The sequence below is a fragment of the Dermochelys coriacea genome, chromosome 9, assembly GCF_009764565.3.
Source record: "Dermochelys coriacea isolate rDerCor1 chromosome 9, rDerCor1.pri.v4, whole genome shotgun sequence".
Classification (NCBI taxonomy): Eukaryota; Metazoa; Chordata; order Testudines; family Dermochelyidae; genus Dermochelys; species Dermochelys coriacea.
In genome coordinates, this window is record NC_050076.1 from 98,476,795 (window position 1) to 98,502,318 (window position 25,524).

At 41.3% G+C, this 25,524-nt stretch overlaps 1 protein-coding gene across 7 annotated transcripts in view; it reads left to right on the top strand.

Moving 5' to 3' along the window:
* The window catches only part of FGF13 (fibroblast growth factor 13), a 374,326-nt gene that overhangs the window by 282,496 nt on the left and 66,306 nt on the right, over positions 1-25,524 (top strand). For all 7 annotated transcript variants that reach the window (XM_038417611.2, XM_038417618.2, XM_038417614.2 and 4 more), the window contains one exon: positions 6,345-6,448. In XM_038417611.2, the coding sequence (XP_038273539.1) occupies positions 6,345-6,448 (104 nt within the window). The remainder of the gene's footprint in view (positions 1-6,344; positions 6,449-25,524) is intronic.

Here is a 25,524-nt window from a genome sequence, read left to right on the forward strand (position 1 = left end):
AGTGTTATTTTTCACTGATATGACAGAACCAATGAGGTTGCTGTGGATCTGTCATGTGCAGTCATTACAGGTGTTGAGAGCAATGCATACTGCAGGCCAGGTAAACCAAGGCCATCTTAGGTCTAAGGTTCTGAGCTGCTTTCAAATCTGAATCCCATGCAATAGAGTTGGTGACACCCCTTTAGGATGCAGCCAATTATCCCAGCTCTCTCAAGCGAGATTGGGAATCCTCAAAATCTAGTTTAAACCTTCAACAAACACCTCATGGAAGATGTGTAGTCATGGTTGCTTAATGCAGTCCTGGAAGGCACTCTGATATGATGGTGATCAGCACGATATAAGAACCTATGTAGAACAGAATAAAAGCTGATCATCATGCATCATAAAATGCTGCTGTTCTTTAAAACAATTGTTGGTGTTTTGGCATTTCAAGTTAAAAGAAATAATATAGATTTGTTCAGAATGTTGGCAGAACGCTGCACTTGGTCTGTTTTTAAATAAACGAGTTAAGAAGCTAACAGGCAAATGTAATAATTTCATAATATATCAAATAATAGTTACGTTATAAACTTTTAATGTAGCATACTGAGTCCCCTGAATTGCAGATTATTTTTCTTGGGGCCAGTTCCACCCAAATACTTTATTTTGACTTATTTTAATGGAGTTCTGACATTCTAGGCAAGAGAGCTATGAGGGGACTTCTTACAGTCACACAGATGTGTCTGTTTCCAACATATTTTTGTTTGCATTATGCATTTAAACTTACCACATCGAGAGAGAGTACCAGGCTACATGTAAATCATGTACGCTTCTTGGAGCTGAAAACCAATCTTCATAAATAATAAATGTTCTCCGCAAAGGAGGATGTGATGGATATATCCTAGAAATGGATCCAACTGGCCTGTACTTTCCCAACATGAAAGATATTTATCATGGAAAAGCATTTTACTTTCACCTATTGGAAGTGAATGTAGAGAACTGTAGAAAACCTATGGCATGTAATAATAATACCTCCTTTCTTCAGTAGATCTCAAAGTACTTTACAGTCTCTCCATTTTACAGATGGGGAAACTGAGTCATAGAGTGGTGACATGACTTGCATGAGGTCAGCCAGAAGCCCAGTGGTGGAGTCAGGAATAGAACCCTGCTCTCCTAGTCCAGTGCTCTACCCTCTAAGCCACACTGCCTATTTACCTTGGTCCTGAACCTGCTCTAATGACAAAGTTCCTATTAGCATCAGCAGGGCAGGATTAAACCCTTATACGCTATTGGCCTGATCCTGCACATGTCATTCACATGCATAAGGCTTTGGAGAATCTGGCGCTAAAGAATTACTATTTCCTTTCTTTGACAAAGATGTACCTTATTTGGCTGTACATCCCTGCTGGGCAAGCCCCTGAGTTAAAAGTCCACGCAGCAGTGGCTGGGTTCCAACCTGTTGCTCTGACTGCAGTAAAATTCTGATCCCCGCCCTCTTTCTTTCCCCATTATTGTAGTTCCCGCTTGCAGATCTGCTGAGTCTTACTCATTCGCAGGAAGTCTCCTTCATTTTGCATTAATTTTAAGGCTGTTTTGATTACTCTTCCTCGTATGGCTGTGCCTTGCAGTGAGACATTGAAAATCCCATTTGTAATAATTAAAAAAAAATTCTTCTGCATTCAAATCATTCCAACATGGGACAGTCCTTCGTTTTTTGCCGACAGCTGTTATATGTCTGTAGCCAGGAGCCCACGCGCTCTGTGGCACAGTGGAACAAAATTCTGAAGCAAGCACCCCTCAAGTCAGTGTTAATGATAATTTATTCTATCTCCATGAAATACCCTTCATTCCCGTCTCCCCTCCTCTCCTCCCCCCCAGCCAGCACCCAGACATGAACACTGCTGATGCTCAGAGTTGAAAATACTCATTTATGTAAAATTAACCCATGATGAAGTTAGAGGATGGGTTTTGTCCTATACTCTCCAGGTGGCTCCACTCCATTGTTGGGCCTTGCCTCCCATAAAGTCATCCAGGCAGCCCAGCTCAAAATTTCCATCCTCTGTTTCTGCTGGGGAAGTGGAGATCATGGATTCAGCTACAGCAACTTATCTCACAAGCTCCTTGGGCCTTGATTGATGCAGCCTAGATGGCCGCTCTACATTTCCAGCTCCCCCATTCCCTGGATTCCAGTTCTAGCTACCCTCGGCTGCCTGAGTTCATAGATTACTAGACAAAGTAGGCACTGAGATCCAGTTTGACTCCTTGTGTGGAAAGCTGGGCAGCAACTGGCAGCTGCAGGCAGGTCACAGTAGAGCAGGAAGCCCAAAAATAAAATGCCAGGTACTCAGATTCAAAGAACGGCGAATTCTGCACCCACAGAACCTCAGCATACACAGTGTCCCGAGTGCGATGAACGGGGCAGTTTGCACCTCTTAGGGCTAATCTTTCAGGCTCTCTGAGGGTTAGAAAATGATATTCTGTCAATTTTCACTTGGTTCACATTTTCATGATCATATCCACAGCCATAAAGGCTAGAAACGTATATAATTTTAAAAGAAATCTGAGATTTCAGAGCACAATTCTATGGTAAATGATGGATTGTAGAATACACAGGGCCTTGTCTTTAGCCAGTGAGAGTCTTCACAGTTTGGGGAAGAATTTCTGGGGACAGGAATTTTCACGGCTTTAATTTTGCCTCATGAAATTGGGGGTTGTTTGGGTGTAAATCAAGGCAGAATTTGTTCCCTAATCTAGGTGTGGGGAGAGATTTGACGGCTTGCCAGATAGATACAAAGGAAAACATCTTCTTTGGAAAGTGGACATGTTTGTGTTTTTCAGCCTAGGATGGCCTATAATTATCAATAACTTACACAGTCAGGCATATGGTTGCAGTCTAGTGTCTTCTCAATTCTTCTAGCTATTGTTTAGTGTCAGTGTATATTGAACAGTGGCCCCAGCAAATATCCTGCCTCCCTTAGGCATTACCTAGTTTTTCGTTCTCTCAGGTATTATGTCCTATCCTCACACAGTGTAAACTCGCATGGAAATTCTAGTAGTGACATTTTGCATTATCTTGAGCTAACACAAACTGACAATAACAGAGCGTAATGGAAAAGAATTAATTCTGGGTTGGCTTTTTGAGGCTTTTTCCATAATGCCTGTGAGGCTAAGGGAGTACTGTAGTTTGTTACCGTGTGCGAATAATGTCTCAGGCCCAGTATCTGTGGCATCATGAGTGTACATTTGAATAACAGAGAGTTTCCATGGTTCTATCGATTGGTGTTAAATATACAAGAGACTCTTGCATATTTTTCCATGCATTCATGCTGATTACTCACAGTGGTATGTAAACGAGATGTACAGTCTACAAGGTCTTCATCCAAAGGGAAGGCCAATTTCAGGAGTAAATTTGGTATAACATGGGAGTCAGGATAACATGCTGACACATACTAGCTCCCACAGCATACCCCAAGGACGGGTGCCTGGCGGCCAAGTTGCTCCTCTTGCCTCATGAGAGCCAATGTGCGTGCTGCCAGGGCATGCCAGTTTCTGGTGGGCATGTATGCTCTGTGACTCAGTGAAGCAGCAGACTGTGCCTTAGAGTGAGGCACCCAAACCTGCCCTGCGATGGCAGGCTTCCTCTGGCAAAATACACACAGCATGGCACTCAGCCCACTCTCCCTTTGCCAAGCACAGCAGGATGATTTACTCTGAAAACCATCCCTCCCTTTTTAAATCTGGGAACTAGCTCATCCTAGGCAGGTTTGTCTTGCACCAGAAGAAATGTCCTTAGCAGATCCATTTACAGACTCCTACCAGCATTTACCATGGAGACCGTACACACAGCTCCCTGGTGAAAATCCCGACTCAGACTGCAGGCTGACGGCACTAGGAAGAACAGCGCCAATGGAAGAGCAAGTTTCAAAATGGGGTTTGTCCCATTTTTATTGGCAGAGCAGAGGAGAGGAGAGATACAGGGGAAGGAGAACCACTGGCTCTTCGGCTCTTGTCTTTGAGTTTCAGCCATGACCATCTAAACTTCCTGTGTCCCAGCAGCACCAGCTGACCGCTGTATGGTTGAGCGGACACGCTCTGCCAGCAAAACATACAGTAATATTGCGGTTTGCACTTACAAAACACCTTCGTAAGATGTTCTTCAAATGCTTTAGGGACTTGAAAGCATAAATCAACAATACTCAGACTGACGATCCCAAGCCACAAGTGGATCTTTAATAGGTCTTCTGCAGCTCATTGCAGCACATGCTATTAAAACACTGTGTGATTTAATTATTAACCAATCTAAGTTATTAACCAATCAGGATGCTTTTACTGTGTTATCAACCAATTGTAGTTGATAAAATACAAATACTCGGTCAGTCATATTTGCGGTGAGAATTATTTTTATATAGGTATATAAAATTCTCACCGCAAAATAAATATATAAACGAAGTATTTCCTGTCATACTGTTTCAATATGAATATATCGTACTACGGTAAATGGAGCAATGAATTCACACAATGCTGGCTCTTTTGGGTAATGTTGATCGCTAATTTGGCTCCAGGACCACCGAGGTCTGAGTATCACTGGCCTAAACTATGCTGCCTCTACTTGAATAAGAATTGGGTATCTCTAATGTGGTGAGTGAGGTCTTCTGAAAATCTGGCTGCAAGTCAGGAATCCTCACAACTCTCTTGTAAAGTGACTATTGGAGCTATGCAGGAAATTATTTCTATTTTTTTCCCCTGCAAACAATTTTTTAAAATGCCAGTTAAAATTTGTGCTGCTTTGTGGAGGTCTAAAACTAAAAACATTGTGTTTGCTGAAAACGAAAAGGTTTCAGTTCCTTAAAAAGTGAAAAAAATTTCTGAAAATCCAAATATTTTTGTCGAAAAAGAATTTGGTCATTAAAAATTGTGTTTTTGACAGAAGTCCCATTTTTCTGTGAAAAATCTTTTCATCCTAAAAAGTTCCACTAGCACTAGTATTTATGCTCAATGTATAGATCGGGAAAGCGAGGCATAGAATTCTTAAATTAATGTTTCAAGGTCAAACAGAGAGCCCGTGACAAAGGCAGGAAGAGAACCAAAAAGTCTTGGGACCAGATTCTCACTGGTATAAATGAGAGACATTCCTTTAAAATCAATGGTGCTCTGCCCATTTACACCAGTAAAGAATTGGGCCTTTGGTCTCCCGTCACTTTTTTAAATCTAAGACACTCCCTCCTTTAAGGATATTTTAAAACTTGCTCTTTTCCCCAAGTCTTACTGATACAGTCCCAGAATTTACGTCTGTATTAAACACTGGTAGGCTGCAAATTTTCTTGTAACTAAACATGTCCATTTGGGGGCTGTCAGGCTGAAAGAGAATTTAAAACTGGTCATATTTTTTTGCTTATACCTTGGTAAATAAATCAATAATTTATTTCAAATTGGTGGTTTGGTTTTAAATTACCCTCGGACAGTGATCATAAATACCAAAATTCAGCCTGGAGCAGATAGGAGTTTTATAGCCATGTAAAAAAACATTGTAAATAAAATTCAATATGGCATTATATAGTTCTAACCCTGCATTTATGCCACAGTCTAAAGGAGACTCTATGGATTATGATATCAGCTCCTGTTGTTTTTCATAACCCTTCTTTATGCCATTTCTTTTTAATCCTACAGCGGGAATTGATGATACAAAATACTTGGTTCAAACAGCGGTAAAATTCCTCTGCCAAACAACAATAGCAAAAATTTGAGCCAAGGCTGAGCTCTGCTTATTTCTTTAATTTGCCAATCTACATACCAACTTCAACATTATTAAAATATAGGCCTCTCTGCCTGTAAATATTGAAAATATTATTGATTATTCTGAGGAGAAATGCTAGCAGAGAATTAAAAGCAGTTTAATTTTGAAAGTACAATGTTTAGGCCTGATCCTGTAGAACACTTATTACCAAGGGCAGTGTTACCATTGTGAGGAGAGCTATTAAGGGCAATACATAGTTCAGTTACTGAAGCTAATGGAATGACTACTATAATGGGAAGCTGTGTGGCCTAGTGGATAAAGCACTGTCTTGACACTCAGGAAATCTTCAGTTCTATTCATAGGCTCTGTCTCTGGCCTTCTGAGTGACCTTGAGCAGGTCACGTCACCCCTCAGTGCCTCACTGCAAAGTGGGGATAACGATACTGATTTCCTTTGTAATGTGCTTTGAGATCAGCTGATGGCAAGCACTAGATAAGAGCTAAGTATTAGAATTAAGTGTTTGCAGGACCCAAGCCACTATGAATAGTTATAATGATTATACATTGCTCATCTATCTCAGATAATTATTTGAAAAGATTAACTTTGCTATTTGTGTCCGTTTCTCTCCTAGCTTTGTTTAACCTCATACCCGTGGGCTTACGAGTGGTGGCTATTCAAGGGGTTCAAACGAAATTGTATTTGGCAATGAACAGTGAAGGATACCTATACACATCCGTAAGTAACCACTTCCATATTTTTTCTGATTTGAAGTTCAGTGACCCTGATTCTAATCCGTATCAACGGGAACATTCACGTAATTTGAAATGTAATATGCAGGTGATGTCTTGGATTTAGTGCATTACACATTTCTGCAATGAATGCAAAGCAGTGTATGGAATAAAATCTCTGTGTCTTTTATAAGAAAAAAGTGACCACCCCACCCTCACCCCCCACATTGTAAGAAAATACAGCTGTGGCGGTCACTTTAAACTATTGCTTAGTGCGTGTGAGTAAACCAAACATTTCCTTTATGTTTGCTGAGAGATGTCACTTTACCCCTTGTCTAATGTATGGTGAGAGTCTGAACAAGTCCTTTAAGGGTGGACATCACAACTAGAGATGGGCTTGAAACATATCGGTGGTCCTAATGGCTCATGCCATTGTGAAATTAGCTCATGTCAGTATTGTATTCTCCGACTGGTTGTTACACCAGTGACCCCATCTGTTAGATTATTGGAAGCAATATTTTTTTATATTTGAATCCCAACTGGGCCACTCCTTCTTGCTGGTAGTATTATTATGCCATTAATGCACGTTTTAAAATACAAAGTCATAGATGTCTAACAGCCATTTAACACTACTGTACTTTTCCACTGAGAATTTCCATACTCGTTCTTAATGTATCTGCTTTCATTTCTGATTTTTATTTTCAATGCTTGGCACTTTCTTTTCTTGAAAGAAAAGAAAAGAGTTTAATCATGTCCCCATCCATATAGTCCTAAAGTGGATGGGAGGAAGTCAGGGGTCTCCTTGCTTGACCTGGAAAAAGGCTGCCCAGAATTGCAGTTCCTGCATATCATTTTAAGTAGTTTTCTACTCCCCAGTTGTTTTCAGTGTTCTCTTCAGCAAGAGACAGACAGACTGACTACATGGGAAGCTGTGAAAATGACTCTATACTTTGGGCAAAGTTCTTAGCGGGTGAAAAAGGGCACAGCTCAACTGAGTTCAAGAGAGCTGCTCTGATTTATACCAGCGGAGAAACTGCCTCAAAGCACTGTTGAATTCCCAAAGCAAACACATTGGGGGGAAAATAGAAGTTCATGTTTTCTGTTCCCTAATTTCTTCTCATTATAGTTACCTGTAACTGTATAGATACACTATGTTTAGAGGGAAATGACATTAGCATTCATGGGGTCATTTAATATTGAAAGAGAAGATGGTGGCCTAGGTCATGATCTACTGGGACTGAAACAACCTCAGACAGGTGCTCACAACTTGCAGAAATATGCTTTAAACTGTATTGCCCAGGTTTACAGACTGGTTTGGAAAGCAATAGTCCATAGACTAAACAAACAGCCTGTTAACTTGCTGTACGAGTTCATCATACCTGGCACTGCCCTCTGTGGAGAATTGTTAGTAATAATTTATTCACCATGCTTGGCACTGCATGGCACTTTTCAGCTGCAATATACAAAGCCTTTGTACTTTTTACTTTACAAACATTGGGCCTAATCCAAAGCCCATTAAATGGAAGTCAATGGAAAGACTACCATTTACTTCAATGGGTGTTGGATCAGGCCAATTAATTTTTACCCCACTGAGAGGTAGGGTAAACATCATAAATGTTTTATAAAGGGATAAAGTAAGACCCAGCAAGATAAAGTGCCTTTCCCAAAGTCACACAGGGGTACTCTGACATTTGGGTATAGAAACCAGGAGTCCTGAGTCTCCGAGGACAATACTTTGCACTAACCAGTATCAAAACTGACTCAAACTTTGATTTCTTTTCAGCTGTTGGCTGAAATTCTCTTCATATTGTATTTCAGTTCTGTGTGGTGTATTCTGTACTGATGAGTTCTATGGCAATCAAGCTGACCTGGTTTTCTCTGAATATCTTGCATTTCAAGAAAATATTTTTCTACCATTAACCAGTTATTGTCAGGGTTAATGAGAAGTTTATTTCTTGTTCCGGTTTGATGGTTTGTTTAGCTACATCTCTGGTCTGTTGCGTAGCAGTTACTGGGTCTAGCTTTCAGTCTGATGAGGTTTTAGGACTGTGATCTCTAATAGAGACAAGAGAATTGTTTCCTTCTGAGCCACTGATTTGAAATCATGACTGAGGTGGATTTGCACCATGACGAAATCTACCGTGTATGATAAGTCTGTAGATAGCAGATATCCATGATTGAGTGTCAGACTTTTCAAAATCCTTTGTCACATCTGTAAGTTACAACAAAAAATACGCCTCTAATGTAATTATAAAAGCTCCTCAGGGACAAGAGATTGACTCAGCTGAATAGAATGGTAGTTGGTTAAAATATATAGAGAGAAGCACGCACACATGCTGTAGGCATGCTAGTGAGACTGAAAATGATAAATACAAAAGGAAACTTTCACAGTATTTTACATGGTGCATTTCTGATATCACTGTTCATCTGGTTAGTCTACCACATCTGTTAAGTCACACTGGAGAGAGAATTTTTTCCATAAAAAGTGCTCAGTTTCAAGCCCCTGTTCTCTCTCTAGTTTCCCATTGAAGTCAATGGCAGTTGTGTGAGTACATCTCCAAGGGTGATCATGCCCTTAAGATTTTATTCTGAGGGACCTCATTAAGAGGCATTTGAAGCTGTAATGGCCTCTCTCCGAGCTGATACCTGTGTGCCAGTGGAAGATCAAAGCAGTGGTTTTGATTCACCTTGTGTTACGCCAATTTTCTGCTGGTATCATTTTGATTTCAGTGGCCTTACACCAGGGTCATTCTGGTCAAACAGCCTGGTGAATCAAGCCCAGCCTTCTTTGTGCAGTAGCAGTTCTTTGTTTAATTTTATTTTAATTTTTATGTATTTATTTATTTATTTTACTGTGGCTGACTACAGCATGTGCCAAACACCAGTTCTTCGAACCTCTTTGCCCTGTGGATTTCTTGCATGCTTTTGTCTTCTTGAATGAAAGGGTAAAAAATCCTTTCAGGTATGCATTTGACAGAAGTTGAGTTGTGGGGTGTTCCTCTGCCCTCTGAAAGTGACTGGGGCTGAACTGAGTGGGTTCCCAGTGGCACAAAGCAGCAGCTGAATGAGGCTCACAAAAGGAGAGGCGTGTATTTTCTCAGCTCAAAGAGTGCAACATAGCGCAGGAGCTCTGAAAACGTTATTCCCCCGTCCACTACCAAAGCACTCCAAATTCAAAGTGAATCCAGCAGCCAAGGTTTTTCAGTGAGCCATGACACCGGTGTTCTAAAAGTCATTTCAGGGAGGACAGTAAAATGTAGGTTTCCTTCTCATTCCAAGTAGCAGAATCGTCAGGCAAAATCCTAGTCTGGGCTTTTTCATGTTCCCGTGATTTGTGGGAGAGTGTTGCATTGTTGACAATAAAGAGAAACCTGCAATCTGCCTCTCCATCGTTTTAAGTTAGATTGCAGTACGTTATGAGCTTGGAGCTTGTGAATTTAAATATCATCTGACTATTGTTTGCTAGCGTCTTTATTTCACAAATACTATAAGTATGTTGCAGTTTTGTGAACAACCGTGTCTTTTCATCATAATGTCTGTGTGAACACGTTCATTTCCATATGTAACCCAAGTAAGCGTTTCTTGCTTGTAGGAGCCCATTTTTCAGTGCCAGCCATGGGTTTGGTGCAGGGCTCCGCCAGAATCCTGAGGGAGGCGCAAGCTGCTTCACAATGTGCACGATCCTGCCTTTTAAACAATTCCAGCCATGAAGATCTAGGAGGGATCATGCCCGTGTGTGGGCAGCTCATTAAGTGTGAGTGTTTTCCATAAAAGGGTTTGAGGCAACCTAGGCTGTGCACATCATGGGCCCCTTATCACCTCCTGTGAGATATTTAGTGCCCTCAACCCTCATTGTGTCTCCTGGGAATGGAAGGCTTGGCACCTTGCCGGATGGCTGTAGGATGATTGGCATGTGATGGGTTAATATAGTATTCTTCTTGTTTTGTTTTGTTAAGTGTACCAGGATGTACAATGTGCTTGAGGTAATATCACTGCTGTAAGGTGTTTTTCTTCAGCATTTCCTGACTATTTGACTATAACAGCACATCCTTAATGCAGAGTTAACATGGGTTTCTTTTAATGCATTTAATAGAAACATTTTGAAATAATACATAATGCACCATTTTACGTATAATTTACCTGTACATAGCATCTATCTACTGTATCCTACATATTTTACTTAGATCATCATACACATAGGTACAGTAACTACACTACAAGTAAATATGATCTAATGCATTCATGTTGATTATGGCCAACAGAAATTAAATGTGATTATAGTCTTAGAGTGATTTTTTTAATTTGGTTTTAGTATACTAGAGAAAAGACACATTTGCACATAACGAATTTCTTTTTCCACCTCAGGGAAATAGTCTGAACCTAGAGATAGGAAAAACAATCAAAACCTTTGTCTCGTTAAATTTGCATGTCAATATAAATCATGTTCCACCAATAATCCTCAAGTACAGAATAGGCTGTGACACCGTAACTTCTCCTGAAAGATAGCATCTTCGAGACTGCAGCAGTGAATTTTCCTTTTCATAATACCTAATTCTTAGCTAGAGAAATGTGCGACTTCCTTCCTGTTATTACTGCTGCTATAGATTCAAACGGCCTGGCAGCGCAGCTCACCAATCAGCTTTCCAGTGCTAACCACAATTGAGTTTCTTTGGAATTAATTGTCTGGTGCAGGACTTGCACTTGACTAGATTCTTACCACAGGGACAGATGTGCGCCACTTTGCAGCCAGGTGCACAGGCCCACCCCCCTCGTGTCAGTCCAGTGGTGAAAGGGAGCCATAATGGAAGTGGAAATGGCCACTGGGGAATTAGCCCAACATAAGGAGGCTCCTAAGCTGGAACAAAACCAGCCCAGACAGACAAATGCTTTCCAGCAGCTCAAGATGCTCAGAGCCCCAAGTCTGCCCTAACTTATGCCAGGGGCCGGGCCACACATGTGGAAAGCACAAAAGTGCTTTAAAGTTGCCTTTGTCCTCTCCCCCTTCACACACCTTATTGCTGCATTGCTCAGGAGGAATGGGCCATCTGGCCCAGAGCTTGCCATAAATTGTGTAGTCCCCCCCCCCATGAGGTAGGATGCTCCCTGGTGTGGGGTTACTGCCTGGAGAGGAGTGGAGCATTCCCCAGTAGCATGCCTCCTTACTGACGGGTGCTATGAATGGGTGCTAGGAGGTGGGGGAGGCTGGAGGGGAGAGAGGTGGGAGGCTTCTACTCACCAGCTACTTGCCTCTGGTGGATTCAAGGAGTCTGTAGATGTGGGGAGACAGATGCCCTGTCATTTCCATGTAGAGGAGGGGGAGGGAGGGTAGACTCTGCTCTCCACTGGAAGAATCATGAGGAATCTCTGTAAGCTGAAACTCCTGGAGCTTCACTGCTTTCCTGAGCCAGCTCTCAAATCTAGTGAGGTGCAGCTGAGCACCCTCTCTCATACTGCAGCCACTGAGAGATGCACATCCTGAGAGCCTTGGAAGATCAGGCTCTTTGACTAGAAGCCAGTGTTACTGGGCATGATGAGAAAATGGCTGTGTAGCCAAAAAAAAACTCTTGGCTACAGAGTGGGTCCTGCTGAAGTCAAGCACCTTACAGCTGCTTCAGTCACAGAATGTGTGAATACCATCCTCTAAAAGTGACATCTGTTCACAGAAATCAAGGGAACGTTCATAAGTTGTAGAAAGTAAGATTGGCTCAATACTGTGTTACTGGAGCAAAATTTGGAAAAGAATCCACCAGAAAGAGATTATTGGGTGGTATATTTAAAACAACTTGCAACTTTGATTCAGTAACTAAATTCTTTAAAGTAAATAAATAAGAGAGAGAGAGACGCACATTTGGAGCAGAGTAGAGAAAAAAATCATTAGAAGGAGAAAGGATCAGACCAAGGGAAAAGATCAGTTTTTCCAGTAAAAATTTTACTAAGACACACACTTTTTCTTTTGCACTTTCACTAATCAATTTAGGATTAATGCAAGAATCCAAAATTTAGAACAGGTCAGTGAGTTTGCTATACCTGTGGCTATAATACTAACATAATCGCTTGTTTTTCTAGCAGAACAGATGGTTTACCTAAGTAAACATATGGGACTTTTAATTTTGTATGCTCTGTGGAGGCTACAGTGTGACACTGATGCTTTCCTCGAGAGTCCCCTGCCTTCCCATTTCTGCAATTTTATCTAAAGTGGCAGTGAAAGTTGAGCTATACAGTTCTTCTGCCTCGTCTCAATCCAGTGGGCAACTGGGCAAACCAGACAATAATTGGTGGAGTACAGGTCTGTTAATCTAAAAATCAGGGAGCAATAGAGTTGCAGATGAATAGCAATAAACCAGCTGTGCTTTAGAAGGCTGGTTCTCCTCTCACTGACTTTGGTGTAACTCCATTGACTCCAGTGGAGATATTCCTGATTAATACCAAAGTGTGAGCCAATTCAGGCCCTATGACTTCACTCCTAAAGCAAAGATGGTTGGCACTTCTAATTGTGCAAAACTTCACTAGAATTGCTGTCACCAGTCAGTGTGAGCCCAGGTACTATGGAAAGTAGTGATGGGTGAACTTCAAAAGTGTGGTGAGTTTGATTTGCATCAGCTCCCTAAAGTAGGTAAAGTTTACCCACACCATATCTGAGCTATCTAATGAGTCTTCCAAATTGGGCTAGCAATCTCAAAACAACAACAAACCTCAGGCTTCTTTTAAGCTTTCCAGTACTTACAGTCTCAGATGAGGTTGAAAAAGCCTACCATATTTCAGCACTTGTATTTCTTGTCCCAGATGGAGTCAGTAAATACAGAGGCAAATCAAAATTAAAAACACTTTTTCTTAAATGTTCATTCTGTTGACTTGCTAGAAAGATTTTAAAGGTTTTAGTTCTGGTTCAGTTCAAGTTTGGGGCAAAGGTTCACATCAGTTCTTATTCATTCAAACCAGTATGCCCAAACCAAGACTACCCTCGTGTCCTAGAGGAGCATCTGCTGCCATCCGAGCCATATTGACACTAACAGAAGGCACATGAAGCTCAAAGTAAATAAGTGAATGATCAGAAAAAGGACAGAACCAAAGAAATTCCAGTAAGTGAAACAGACAAATTTCCAACGGAAGAGATTTTGCCTTCAAATGTGTAACTCAAGTGGTGTGCCAAACATCGCTGAGGATAGTAATCGAATCTAACCCTTTCTTGTGTATATCCCACCCCATAATATTTGAGTTTAAGGGCTGGATCCTGCAAAGCTCACTCACGAAGTAATCCTTACCTAAGGAAGTAGTCCCATTGGCTATTTGCTATAGCAAAAATTATTTACACAAGGAAGGAGATTTGGACAGAAATCGTCAACAACCATTAATTTAGAATATAATGTCTCCACGTGTCTTAATAAATTAGAAAATTTACCAAGCATTTGGGAGACCGATGAAGCTCGATGAATAGAAGAAAGTGAGGTAATATTCTGAAAGGGAGGGAACTGCAAGTCCAAAACCAAAGTGACTAAAATAAATCCGCTCCCCTGATGAAGATCAGGGTGGCGCTGCACTCTGGCAAACGCATCTGATCTGATTCTCCCAACCATCATGCATTAATACATCGCACATCTCTGTTAAAAAGGACATTTAAAGAATGATATGTGAGCGACAGAGGAGAAGTAGGTGCGTCATCTTTTGTGCACACGTGGAAATTTCCACTGGGAAAGGTTCCTGTACAATGTTCCAGTCACTTAACACTTGTTGGCACAGCTAAATACAAGATGGAACAGATGATTTAGCATAAGGAGTTACCATATTGTAAGAGCCCATTCAAGTTGAAGTGGGCATTTAATAGCTCTGCAGTTGTAGGAAAAAGGAAGGTTTGTGTCACTCTGAGTACCCTTCCCAGACCTGAAGAAGAGCTCTGTGTGAGCTCGAAAGCTTGTCTCTCTCACTAACGAAGTTGGTCCTATAAAAGATATGACCTCACCCACCTTGTATCTCTGATATCATGGGATCAATACGACTACAACAACACTGCAAAGAAAACACTCATTTACTTGCATGTAACGTACTGTTGGTGGCAGAAGGCAAAACAATACTGAAAGCAATTACAGGCTCTTCCCGTATTAAAACATGCGGCTAGCAGAGTTAGGCAAACTGCTTACAAAAATAAGAGGTGGACGTTTCCGAAACCACATAACAAAAGCAGCATTTACTAGTTCAAATGCAACATTTGTGGAGTTCTAAAGCTTTGTCATGACAACCAAGTATCATGATGAAAATCATATTTTGTTCTAGTACATTAATGAGTGAACCATATTGCTAGTCCATTTCGGGGATGCAGAGTCTATGATTTAAATGGAAGCAGCCTGTTCCTATGAAAATACACTAAAATGGGTCATATTATTACACATGAATGTGTGTACATGAATTTGCTTTGTATATTTCCTTGCATATTCACAACTGATGATATTAATATCAGCTATCATCAAATTTAGTTGTATGAAACGGGTTATGCAAACAAGTTTTAAAGAGTTTCATTTCCTCACCCCTTAGGGTGAGGTTCAAATGCAGTTTATCTGATATCAGTTCATGAAAAGTTTCTGTTTGAGTTTTATCTTTTGGGACACTGTAAAGAATCAATTGTCGTTTTTTTTTTTAAAAAAAGGAGAGTTTACACAATAGTATCAACATTGGGCCAGGTTGTGGTGGTCCACAAAAGGATAAGAGACTACCGTTGCTATCAGCTGATGGAGTTGCTCCTTTAGCTTAAGCAGCAGAGGTCTCCGTTGTTAGTGCCGAGGGTGTTGGATTTGGTAGTGGATTCTTCTAATGGAGAAGATTCTTCAAACTTCTAATGGATTGTTGCAATAGCAACAAAGCTTTCTCATTTGTGTTCATCTTAAATTCTGGATTGGCATCATTTTGAACAGTGAATTCCCCTTCATTAAAAATGGCAGTCATTCCTGTTAATTGATTATTATTGCCGAGCGATGTGGTTGTTTGACAGAGGGCCAGGAGAAAAAGGTACTGCAGCAAGATGGGCAGCTTTTGAATCTGTCATTTATTCGGCTGGACAGCACCTATGCCTAATGCAAGTGTTTGTTTACATTTAAGTCACTTTCTAAAATATACATTTGTGTTAGCTAATGTATAATTGGCATACATCGTTTCATGAATTTGAGTATCCTAGTTTCTGCAATATCTGCCATCCTTTTTGTTGCTGTTATTCATTATTTGTGTATTGTCTCATGATCAGAATTGAGATTGGGGTCGCGTTGTGCAAGGTGCTATGCAAACATGTAGTACCAGACAGCATAGTACGAAGAGCAGTCAGATAGTTTACAATCTAAGTAGGCAAGCAAGAGAGATGTTGAGGCAAAGGGTGTATTATCATCAACTTTCTACAGGTGAGGAACTAAGACACAGAGTTGTAGATCATTTGTACATCAATAAGCAATTTTCAGTGTCTGTAGGTAAGCATTTGTGTCTTATAGATGCACTTTTATTTGCTTAAATAATTGTGCAATCTCTTGAATTTAATGCACAGGATTCATTTTGAAATATACAGTAGCTAACAATGCTAATGCTTTCCCGTGAAGTAGTTCAGTGCAGTTATGTATGATATGTATTTCATGAGAAGTTCTTTCTTCGAGAGATTTGTGGTTTTTAACAATTGCTTTTTTGGAGGACTTCTAGTTGTTCAATTGTAGGGAAAGCTCTGGTATTCAAGACTATGGGTTACATTAGCAACATGCTGTCTGTGCAATGCAATCAGAGGAGCAAGAATGCTGTGTTAAACTCTACCACTTAGCACAGTTTACTGTTCCCTATCACCTTTCTCTAGAAGGCAATGACTTTTGGTTGTGATGGACAAGCAAAGACTGGATACATACTATGTGTGATGGTGTTAAATCCTACCCTCCTTCCATGTTTTAGAAGGCCTAGAATAGAATTTGGTGGGGAAAATTAGGTTAAATGTACTGATTTTAGTGGGATGTAAATCTGAACAGATTTTGGCCTAGTGCCTAAAAAGAACAGTCAGGCAATGGGAGAAGGCACCAATGGAATTTGTAGATAGTTATTTAAGAGTGCACTTAGTACATATCTACGAGGGATGGTTTAGGAATAATTAAATTTAGGAATAATTAATTAATGCTGCAGGAACTAGACCCTCTTCAAGTCCTTTCTGACCCAAACCATTTTATGACTCTGGTTATTCCTCAGAATGCAATCAGATCCATTCAGTGGATTCAAATTTAGTGTAGGAAGATTATCCAATGTAGAATGCTGAATCTGTTATCTCATTTGTACAGAAATAAACTAAGATTTTCAAACCTGGGTGCTTAACATTAGGCTACTACTAAATTCATGTGTAAGTAACCGAAATCAGAGACCTGATTGTCAAATATGCTGAGCATGCAGTAGCTTTACTGGGTTCTCAGCACTTTTGAAACTCAGGCCAACTATTTAAATGGATTTGTGCACTTAAATATGGACTTAGGAGCCTCATTTTATGTATCCAGTTTTGAATATCTTGGCTTTAAATTATACTTAAGCCTTCTCTGTATTAAATAATTTCAATATAAACTAAACTGAGGGACTGGGACCTTGCTCCATTTGCAGCCATGTTGATTATATACTTCCAAAAACTTGTTCTTGAGATGGAGATTTTTGCAGCTATAACTCAGAAGACCTGAAATTATTCTATGCAAATTGTTGATTTCTAGCACATTAGTTAATTACTTCACAAATTTGCATTCCTAGTCAAACTGAGAAGCAAGCTAAGACTGATATTTCTTTGCTGAGAGTTACTAGTAGTGTGTGTCTCATTTAATGATTTTAGTGTACCTATAAGAAAAGTCCCAGAACCCTGAGCAATAATTTTGAACAGCTTGCAGAACTCAGTGCTAACTCACAGATGAACCTGCCCTATGATCCTACATCATCCCCTGAGCCTGACTGAAGACAGAAATAAAAGAATTGGAAGCAAACACAAGTTAATGCTTGATGAAGTGCTGAATAGAAACTTGCAATGTGATTTGAAGCTTGGCAAACTCTGGCTCAGGTGGAATCCATTTCAAAGGGGGAAAGCAGAGCTTTAGGTCCCAAGAGCAGACACACCCTGTAGACCTCAGCTGTTATGGTAGGATGTAGGGAAGGAAAGCTGTCTTCTGTAAGTACATTTCTGGACCAGACAAGGCTATAAAGACCGCCACTAATGCTTTGAACTACGCTCAACACTAAAGCCCTGATCCTGCAACTTTCTGCACACGGGCAGACTCCCCCTGAAGTTAATGGAGCTCTACACAAGGGCACGGGTCCACTGCACAGTGTCAGTTGCAGGATCAGGGCCTGAATCTTAGTGGGCTTCTGCAGCATTTGGTAGGGTCAATACTTTAGTCAGTGGTCTGTAACTGTCCTGCCCTGGCTGACACAGATTGGCACAGAACAGGACAGTCACACACAGCAATCTGGATTGCTTGGGCCCATTCAAATCAAATGCATTTTAATACAGCCAAATGATGAATCCAGGCCAGGCCTGCAAAATGAGGGATTGTGTCATGGAATGCAGTGAGTCTGAGCAGGATTTAAAGGTCAGTGGAGAAGCAACTCAACATGAGCTCCCAATACGATACTGTGACAAAAAAGGCTAATGTGAGCCTTGGATGTGTTAACATGGGTAGTGAGTAGGAGCACAGAGGTGATGTTACCTCTGTGTACAGCATTGCTGCGACCAATACGGGAATACAGTGTCCAGTTCTAGTGTTCATATTCCATAAAATATGTTGAAAAATTGGAAAGGGCACAGAAAAGAGCCATAAAAAATTATTCAGGGGCTGGAGAAAAGGCCTTACAGGGAGAGCCTTAGAGCTCAGTCTGTTTAATGTATCAAAATAGAAGATTAAGAGGTGACTTGATTACAGTGTATAAATTCCTTCACGGGGAGAAAATACTGAGTACAAAAGGGCTCTTTAATCTGGTGGAAAAGGCATAACAAGAAGCTGAAGCCAGACACATTCGTATTAGAAATTAGGCATGAGTTTTTAACAGCGATTAACCATTGGAACAAACTAACCAAGGTGGGAAATGGTGGATTCTCTATCTCTTGATGTCTTCAGATCAAGACTGGATGCCTTTCTGGAAGATGTGCGCTTTAGCCTAACACAAGTTATTGGGCTCAGCACAGGGGTAACTGGGCGAAATGTAATGGCCTGTGATATACAGAAGGTCAGATTAGGTGATTGAATGGTCCTTTCTGGCCTTAAACACAATGAATCCATGAATAATTAGCCAGTGGAGAGGATGGAGCACTGGCTTTCTGTGCTCTGGTCAACCCACCTCACACCTCAACCTTTCTCTACCTGCTCAAGAATCTGGAGGCTTCCCAAGCACTACGTAAAGTAGAGCAACCTGCATCCTGGTGGGAGGATTCCTCCATCCTTAGCCCATGGATTGACCACATAGTCCTGCTCATCTGGACACTGCAGGGTGCCAGCAGAGCAGCACCAAGGAAGCAATGGTTACACCTCTAAAAGCAAGTTCTGCCAAATATGCCTGATCTCCATCCCAAGGCAGCAGGAGGCCTTATGCCTAGTGAAAGGGGAATCCACTGGATGTGCTCCCCCTACATGTTCATTCTCATGGCCCTTATTCGGCCCTAAAAATTGGTCACCCAAAAGGGGGGTTGACCTAACTTCCTACACAAATGCGATGAAAAATGTCGACTTTGGGCATGTGGAGGCTTGCAGTGAATCATCTGGCGAACCTTCAGCCACCCAGCTGGTAATGACCCAAAAGTCAAACCCCTCCATACTTACAGCCCATAATTTTATAATCGCGAGAATGACAATAAGGGCAGATGAGTAATTTTTTCCTCATGTAATATTAGCCTTTTCTTTGTTAGGTTGTTTAGTTTCCCTGTGCAGCCGTCTTTTAAACATTTGCTATTTCTCTTTTGAAACAATTTCTATTTTATGTGGATAATTGTTCGCAGTGTTGTTTGTTAGTTCGCAGTGTTGTCTTCGCTTTTTCAGATAGTAATTATCCAATCTATACTTTTTTTTTAATCAGCAAATCATTGTTAGTAAAGTTAAGTAATCATTAGACCAAGTTCTCTGGCGATAATATGATACACTAGGGCCAAATCCTACCATCTTTACTCAGTCCTCAACCAAATGAGACTTTCATTGTCTGAAAAGGAAGCTTTGAGCGAGCAAGGATTGTACATTTTGGCTTCTGCTCGTAATATCCAGGCTTGGGGCCAAATTCTGTCCTCTCTTACTCATCTGCAACTCCAGTGACTGCAATGGGATTGCACAAACTAATCTAGAGGAGAGTTTGAGCCTTGGTGTCTTTAGGGTAATTTTTTTCTCATGCCCCAGCCATCATGATCTGTTTGTGATGTCGTGCCTATTTACAGGAGTGAAATATTTTGAGTTTGGGGCAGAAATGACCCCTAACCAAAACTCCAGATCTGAATAAACCCTGAACTCTGGGACAACTCAGACCTGGATTCAAACATTGCTCTCACCCCATCCCTGCCATGGATCCACTCCAGCCCCCAAATATGGCTCCTAAGAACAATCAGACTTTGGGAAAATTTGGTTGCAAACACTGTTGCTCTAGGGCTCATCTCTTGATTTGTGAAAAGGTGTTTTTACTGTTCAAGTTTTTGTAATGGGGTCTGTTGCTCATGAGGAGAGATGTGTGGAAGAAGAAGCTGACTGGTGCATATTATTTGAGAAATGAGCAAATACATCCTTTCCTCTCAAGCCTTCCTGATTTCTTTTATTGTTTCTTTAACATAGTCTGATGAATGGGTTTACAAAGCAGAAAGCAAATTCGCTAATTTATTTGTAAATTGCCTCATTTCTCTTTAATCTCAGAGACCCTAAAGGCTTGATAAAATCTGACTTGCTTTCAATAACAAGCAAAATGCTCTCTAAAGTAATTATTGTTTTGCATATCTACCATTATGATACCATAGGCATTTAGTGTATTAACATAGGTTTTAAGTAATATATGTTACTCTAAGTGAGCAATTAAAGATGGGCAAACCCAAACCCTTTCATCAGAGACCCACAAATTGTGAGTAGTCATGTAGAGTGGGACCTGGACCAAAACTCCAACTGAGGTTTTGTAAAACCCAAACCATTTTGTTGTTCCTCTGTCTGCTTGAAATAGAGATGAGCCAAACTGGAACTGTTTGTCCATACCTCTGTCTCTCTAAACTTTGGGGGAAGCAATTGGCTAAAATTTGAAATGGACACATGACAACTCAAGTGTGTTTTTGACCAATCAAAAACCACCACAGGGCTATCCCTATGCTTTAAGTCAGCAATACACACTGAGATCAGCAAGGAAATTTGAACTGAAGACTTCTCTTAACTCATTCTGCTCTACTTGGATATTGGTATGTATCTGTTATTTAGAATGAGACAACCACGCCCAAATGGGAAGGAGATGACTGATCATTGAAAGACGGGGTGATGCCAGTAATGCTTAGGTCTCAGTGGGGTGTTCTGCTTAAGGAAGCAAGGCCCAGCAGGTCTACAGTTCACATGTTGATATCAGCATAGACCATTTGAAGCTGCTGTCAGCCTATCATGTGGGCTGTACATGTGCAGTAAGGACTTCTGTGAGAAAGAGAGAAACCTTGGCTGGTTTTCCAGAACGCATATTTTGGATTAATGGGCATACAGTATTTCTGCTTAGAAACCCCAAAGCTTTTTCTGAGTTACAGTCAGAAAAATCATTAACTCCAGGCTCCAAAAATTGTCAGCATCACCCAAGGTTGTGCTTGCCAAGTTTCAGCCAGCAGTGTGTTTTTGTGGCCAAGCAACAACAAAAAAAAGGGGGGAGTGGAAATGTGGACAGACAGGCATTCAGCAATCCGTATGGACTAATAATGGAAATACTGAGAGATCCCCTAATTAGAGCATCGCTGTTGGTCACTGCATCAGTGATGGATGCTGATATTCTAAGAATGGTATGGAAATGGACAGATAAATTGGAGCCATCAGAAGAGAGTTTGCAATGGCACGTTTTGAGAGGTCAGGTATCCACTTCAAGTGAACATTTATTTTGAACACAGTGCTTTCTCTCCTAACAAGTCATGTCAACATGTATCATCATTCATGTCACACTGTCCCTTAAGAGGTGTTTCATCAGTACACGCTATTGTGTGTCATTGTGTAATACAGCAAGCACAACATAAAGGGCACAGTGCAGAGTGGCAGTGAAATACCTGTTTTTCTTTGTGATTGATATCCATGAACAATTCTGATGTTGCATATCTCGTGAACTGTGGGATGGCTCTAATTCAAGAGCTGCCTCAGCAGGACCCTGATTCTGAGCCTCAGCTGACCTGAGTGAGTGCAGTGCAGGAGTTAGGGGCAAAGATGGGTCTGCACCGTCTTTTTGGACCTTGGATTCTGAGTAGGGCTGAGGACCAGCTTGGCCCTGGCATAAAATGAAATAGGCTGCTCCAAATTATGTCTGGATTTCTGTGGCTTCCAGGGGCCGTTCTTGCAGTTAGGAATAGCCAGAGTACAATGGTGCTCAAGTTGCACCCTACTGCATCTGGCCATGCCCCTTATGTCAGAGGTTGTGAGGTGTCACCTCTGTGTTCCCCTTACCAAAGGGGAATGTCCATGTGGCCTGTCCTGCTGGCTCATTGGCCCCTTTGTGCCAGCAGAGTGACAAAAAGCGGCAGTCTTATAACAGGCTTTACAGAGACTGCTGTTTTCAAGCATTGTGGGAAAAAATCTCTTCATACTATTGCTCTTCGAAACATTTATTGGATTCTGTGCTACACATGCCCACACTGCACCAATCCAGCATTATTCCTGCATTTTACTGCATCTGCTGCCAGAATTTGAAATGGAGATACTTTCTTGTGATCTCACATTGCATCACATGACCTCTAGGAAAATCAAAGATCAAAATGGTTTTGAAATCTGTGTGTCTCCACTGTAGGTGAGAGCCACCAAGAAAGGCAGGAGTGAGTTTGATGTGTAAGAGTTAGATTAATACCTCTTTACAGTGCTTTACAATAACTGTTATCTAACTGCAGTAATTTATTGTGTCAGTCCTCCATCCTACTCCCGCTGAAATCAGGGAGAGCTTAACCATTGGAGCAGGATCAGGTTCGCAATCTGACGAGATGCAAGAAAGCTTTTCATTGTCCTGAATCTTAGCTCAAAGCCATTAAAGTAATAATGCAAAGATTGACGTCATGCACAGTGTAGACCCTTCAGAACTAAGCCTGGACCAGAATCCCAGATCTCAACAGACGGAGATGGTGAGAGAAAGAACAACTTGGAATCTGGAGCCAAATACTACAAGTGGGCACTATCTGTATGATGGATCAAACCAAAGACATGAATGTGTTCAGAATCCCTGGGCCAGAATTTGCTCTTGCCACACTCATAAATCTGGAATTACTGGAGACAGAAATTCTCAAAAAATAGCTGAGCATTTACTGACAGGGATTGTATCATATGGGGCAGTGAAGAGAGGGAGGGTAACAGAGGCTGTCACTTGCTTGGCGTTTCATTCTCTTTGGTCTCCTGCATTTTGCCATTATCAGAAAAGGAGTCACTGTGACTCCATGTCATTTAAAAGTGAAATCCTACCACTACTGAAGTTAATTGCAAATTCTCATTGACTTCAATGGGGTCAGGATATCACCCTATGAGTTTATTTTTCAAGTCTGATTTGTAAAGCTTTACTTTTAGCAGGGCTCCATGTGTGAATTCTCTCTCACTTCCTGCCACTTTCCCCTATCTTTTGATTCCCCTCTCTCCTGACTTAGCCCTGTGAACATACGATGCTGCCAGAGCTTGGGGGAAAGCCTATCAACCTCTCAAAAATCCTATTAGTGCTCAAACTTGACCCTTTCTTGGATGGCAATAAGCTTTTTTTGTCCTTAGCATGCTCCTCGTCTCTCACTTAGCAAACATCTCAACAGGCAAATGCTTGAACACCAAAATACAGTCACTTAGAACTCAGCAAAAATGAAAACGTCTCTTTGGGGCCCAGTGATTGGCACATCCGCTCACCACGGAGCCATCAGCCCTGCTCGAGTTGAGCAATAGACTGCTCACAGGGTCTTTTTGTCATACAGAAGGTGCTGCCGAGGTCCAAAAGTAAAGAAGAACTTATTCTCTCTGATTATACACCTGGTTCACAGCCAAATTCTTTACTCAGAATACTGCCCTGCACTTCACTCAAAGCTTTGAAGCACCTTCCTCTGCCATTCAGTGCTTGTTCTGAGCCCTGTGCTTATGAGAGCCACAAATATCTTTAATGTGTTATGGTATTGGGGTGTGAAGGACGAGAATGTGGGCCCATTGAAGTCCATAGTAGCCTATCCATTGCTTTCATGGCAATGGATCGGACATGTGAAAGAACTGTTGGGCTAAATCCTGCTCTTACAGTGCCGCAGCTCCGCTGACGTGTGTGGAATACAAAGAGGCGTGTGTCAGTCTGATCCCAATTTCAGTCTTTGATCACATGTTTCTGAGTCCTTTCTTTTTTAAATGAGTTCTGGGGAGGGAATGATGTTTGCTTGCGATGAACTCCCAATGTAGGAAGCAAATCAGTGCTTGCCAAATGCAAATGGACAAAAATCAATTATAATTCCTTTCTTACTTTTGTGCTTCGTATGACAAATGATGGAAAGCAAATTCGGTATCTGTGGACAACAGTGTGCTCAAAGAACTCCAGGGGTGTCAATAAGAATTCAGAATTAAAATCTGAAGGCTGAAAGGGTCCTATAAACAGGGAGGTACTGACTCCAGTGCAGAGAAACCGTGTGAGGTTCTGTGCTAAGCCCTTGCACTGAGTTAGGGCGAATGCCACCTATAATGCTGACACATATTTTCATCACTTTTGTCTTCAAAACAATATTTGTTTATGTTGGACATTGGCCCTTCAGTGATGTGTTTCAACTGCACTGAATCCATTTATCAGCACAGCCTGTGTTAGAATTATTCTGACTAAGGTCTAATAGTAACAGGATAATTCTTAGGGCCTGTGAGAGTGTGGTGTGTGTATAAATTGGCCTGGTGTGAAACCAGCAGTGATTTATAAACCATGACAAGTCAAAACATGTGGCTTGTTTAAATGCTGAATTATCTGGATTTGGAATCAGTTCCTCCATCTTTTCACTGGATGCAGAGTTTGCCTCACCAGCGAAGTGCAGAGCCTTCAGACCACCAGCCTGGCAGCCATCAGTGATGTGTGACATGGTCTGTCTTTGGCCACACAGCTGCTTGTGGGATCTTGTTGTTGGCACCAAGAGGGAAGGTGAGCTGCACACAGACCCTGGCCCATTCAAAATCAGTTCAGAAGGGCCCAGGAGCAGCGTGACAAATCAAAGCCAGGTACACACATGGTCGGGTCAGGTATGAGACTGATTTCTCATATTATCTGTAGATTATTTTTCACACTGCATGGACATTGCAGGGAAATCTGGGCAGGGCAAGCGGGCCCACAATAGGTGCCTTGATGACAAGTGCACTCTTGGGTGGTTGAAGAGGTCTGTGTATAGTTGCAGGCTTGGGTTTGCCCTGATCTTCTCAATCATTCTGGCTATAGCATCCTCATGATGGATGTGTGAGGGAGTGACGTTGCTTAACATGAGTAGCCACAGTACTGGTGTAGGTCGAATCATCAGAGTTATGATACACAGGGTTGAGTGCATTTGTGTATCAACCAATAGTCTGAACCCAGTTAAGGCTGTACACTTGATTTTTTTTTGCCTGATTCTTTTCTTTTTTCTCTGAAAACTGTGAGTGTAATTGTTGGGTTCCAACATCAGAGTGCTCGAAGAAATCTTATTATTCTGATGGATTTTTATGTGATTAATTTTGCAGTAAAAATGAGTTTAAAAGAAAGCATTGTAAAGACAAGCAACTTCCAATGTATATTTTAAGATTCACAGCCCCTTTGTGCCATTCCGATGGTGCCAAGGAAGCAGGAATTGCCCATATCCCTTTACATGTAGATTTGCTTGGCACGAGGGGAGAATCTCCAGAAGGAATTCAGCCAGTTTAGCCAGCTCTCTACCATCATTTTCGATGCAGAGAGGGTGCATTGTTAAGG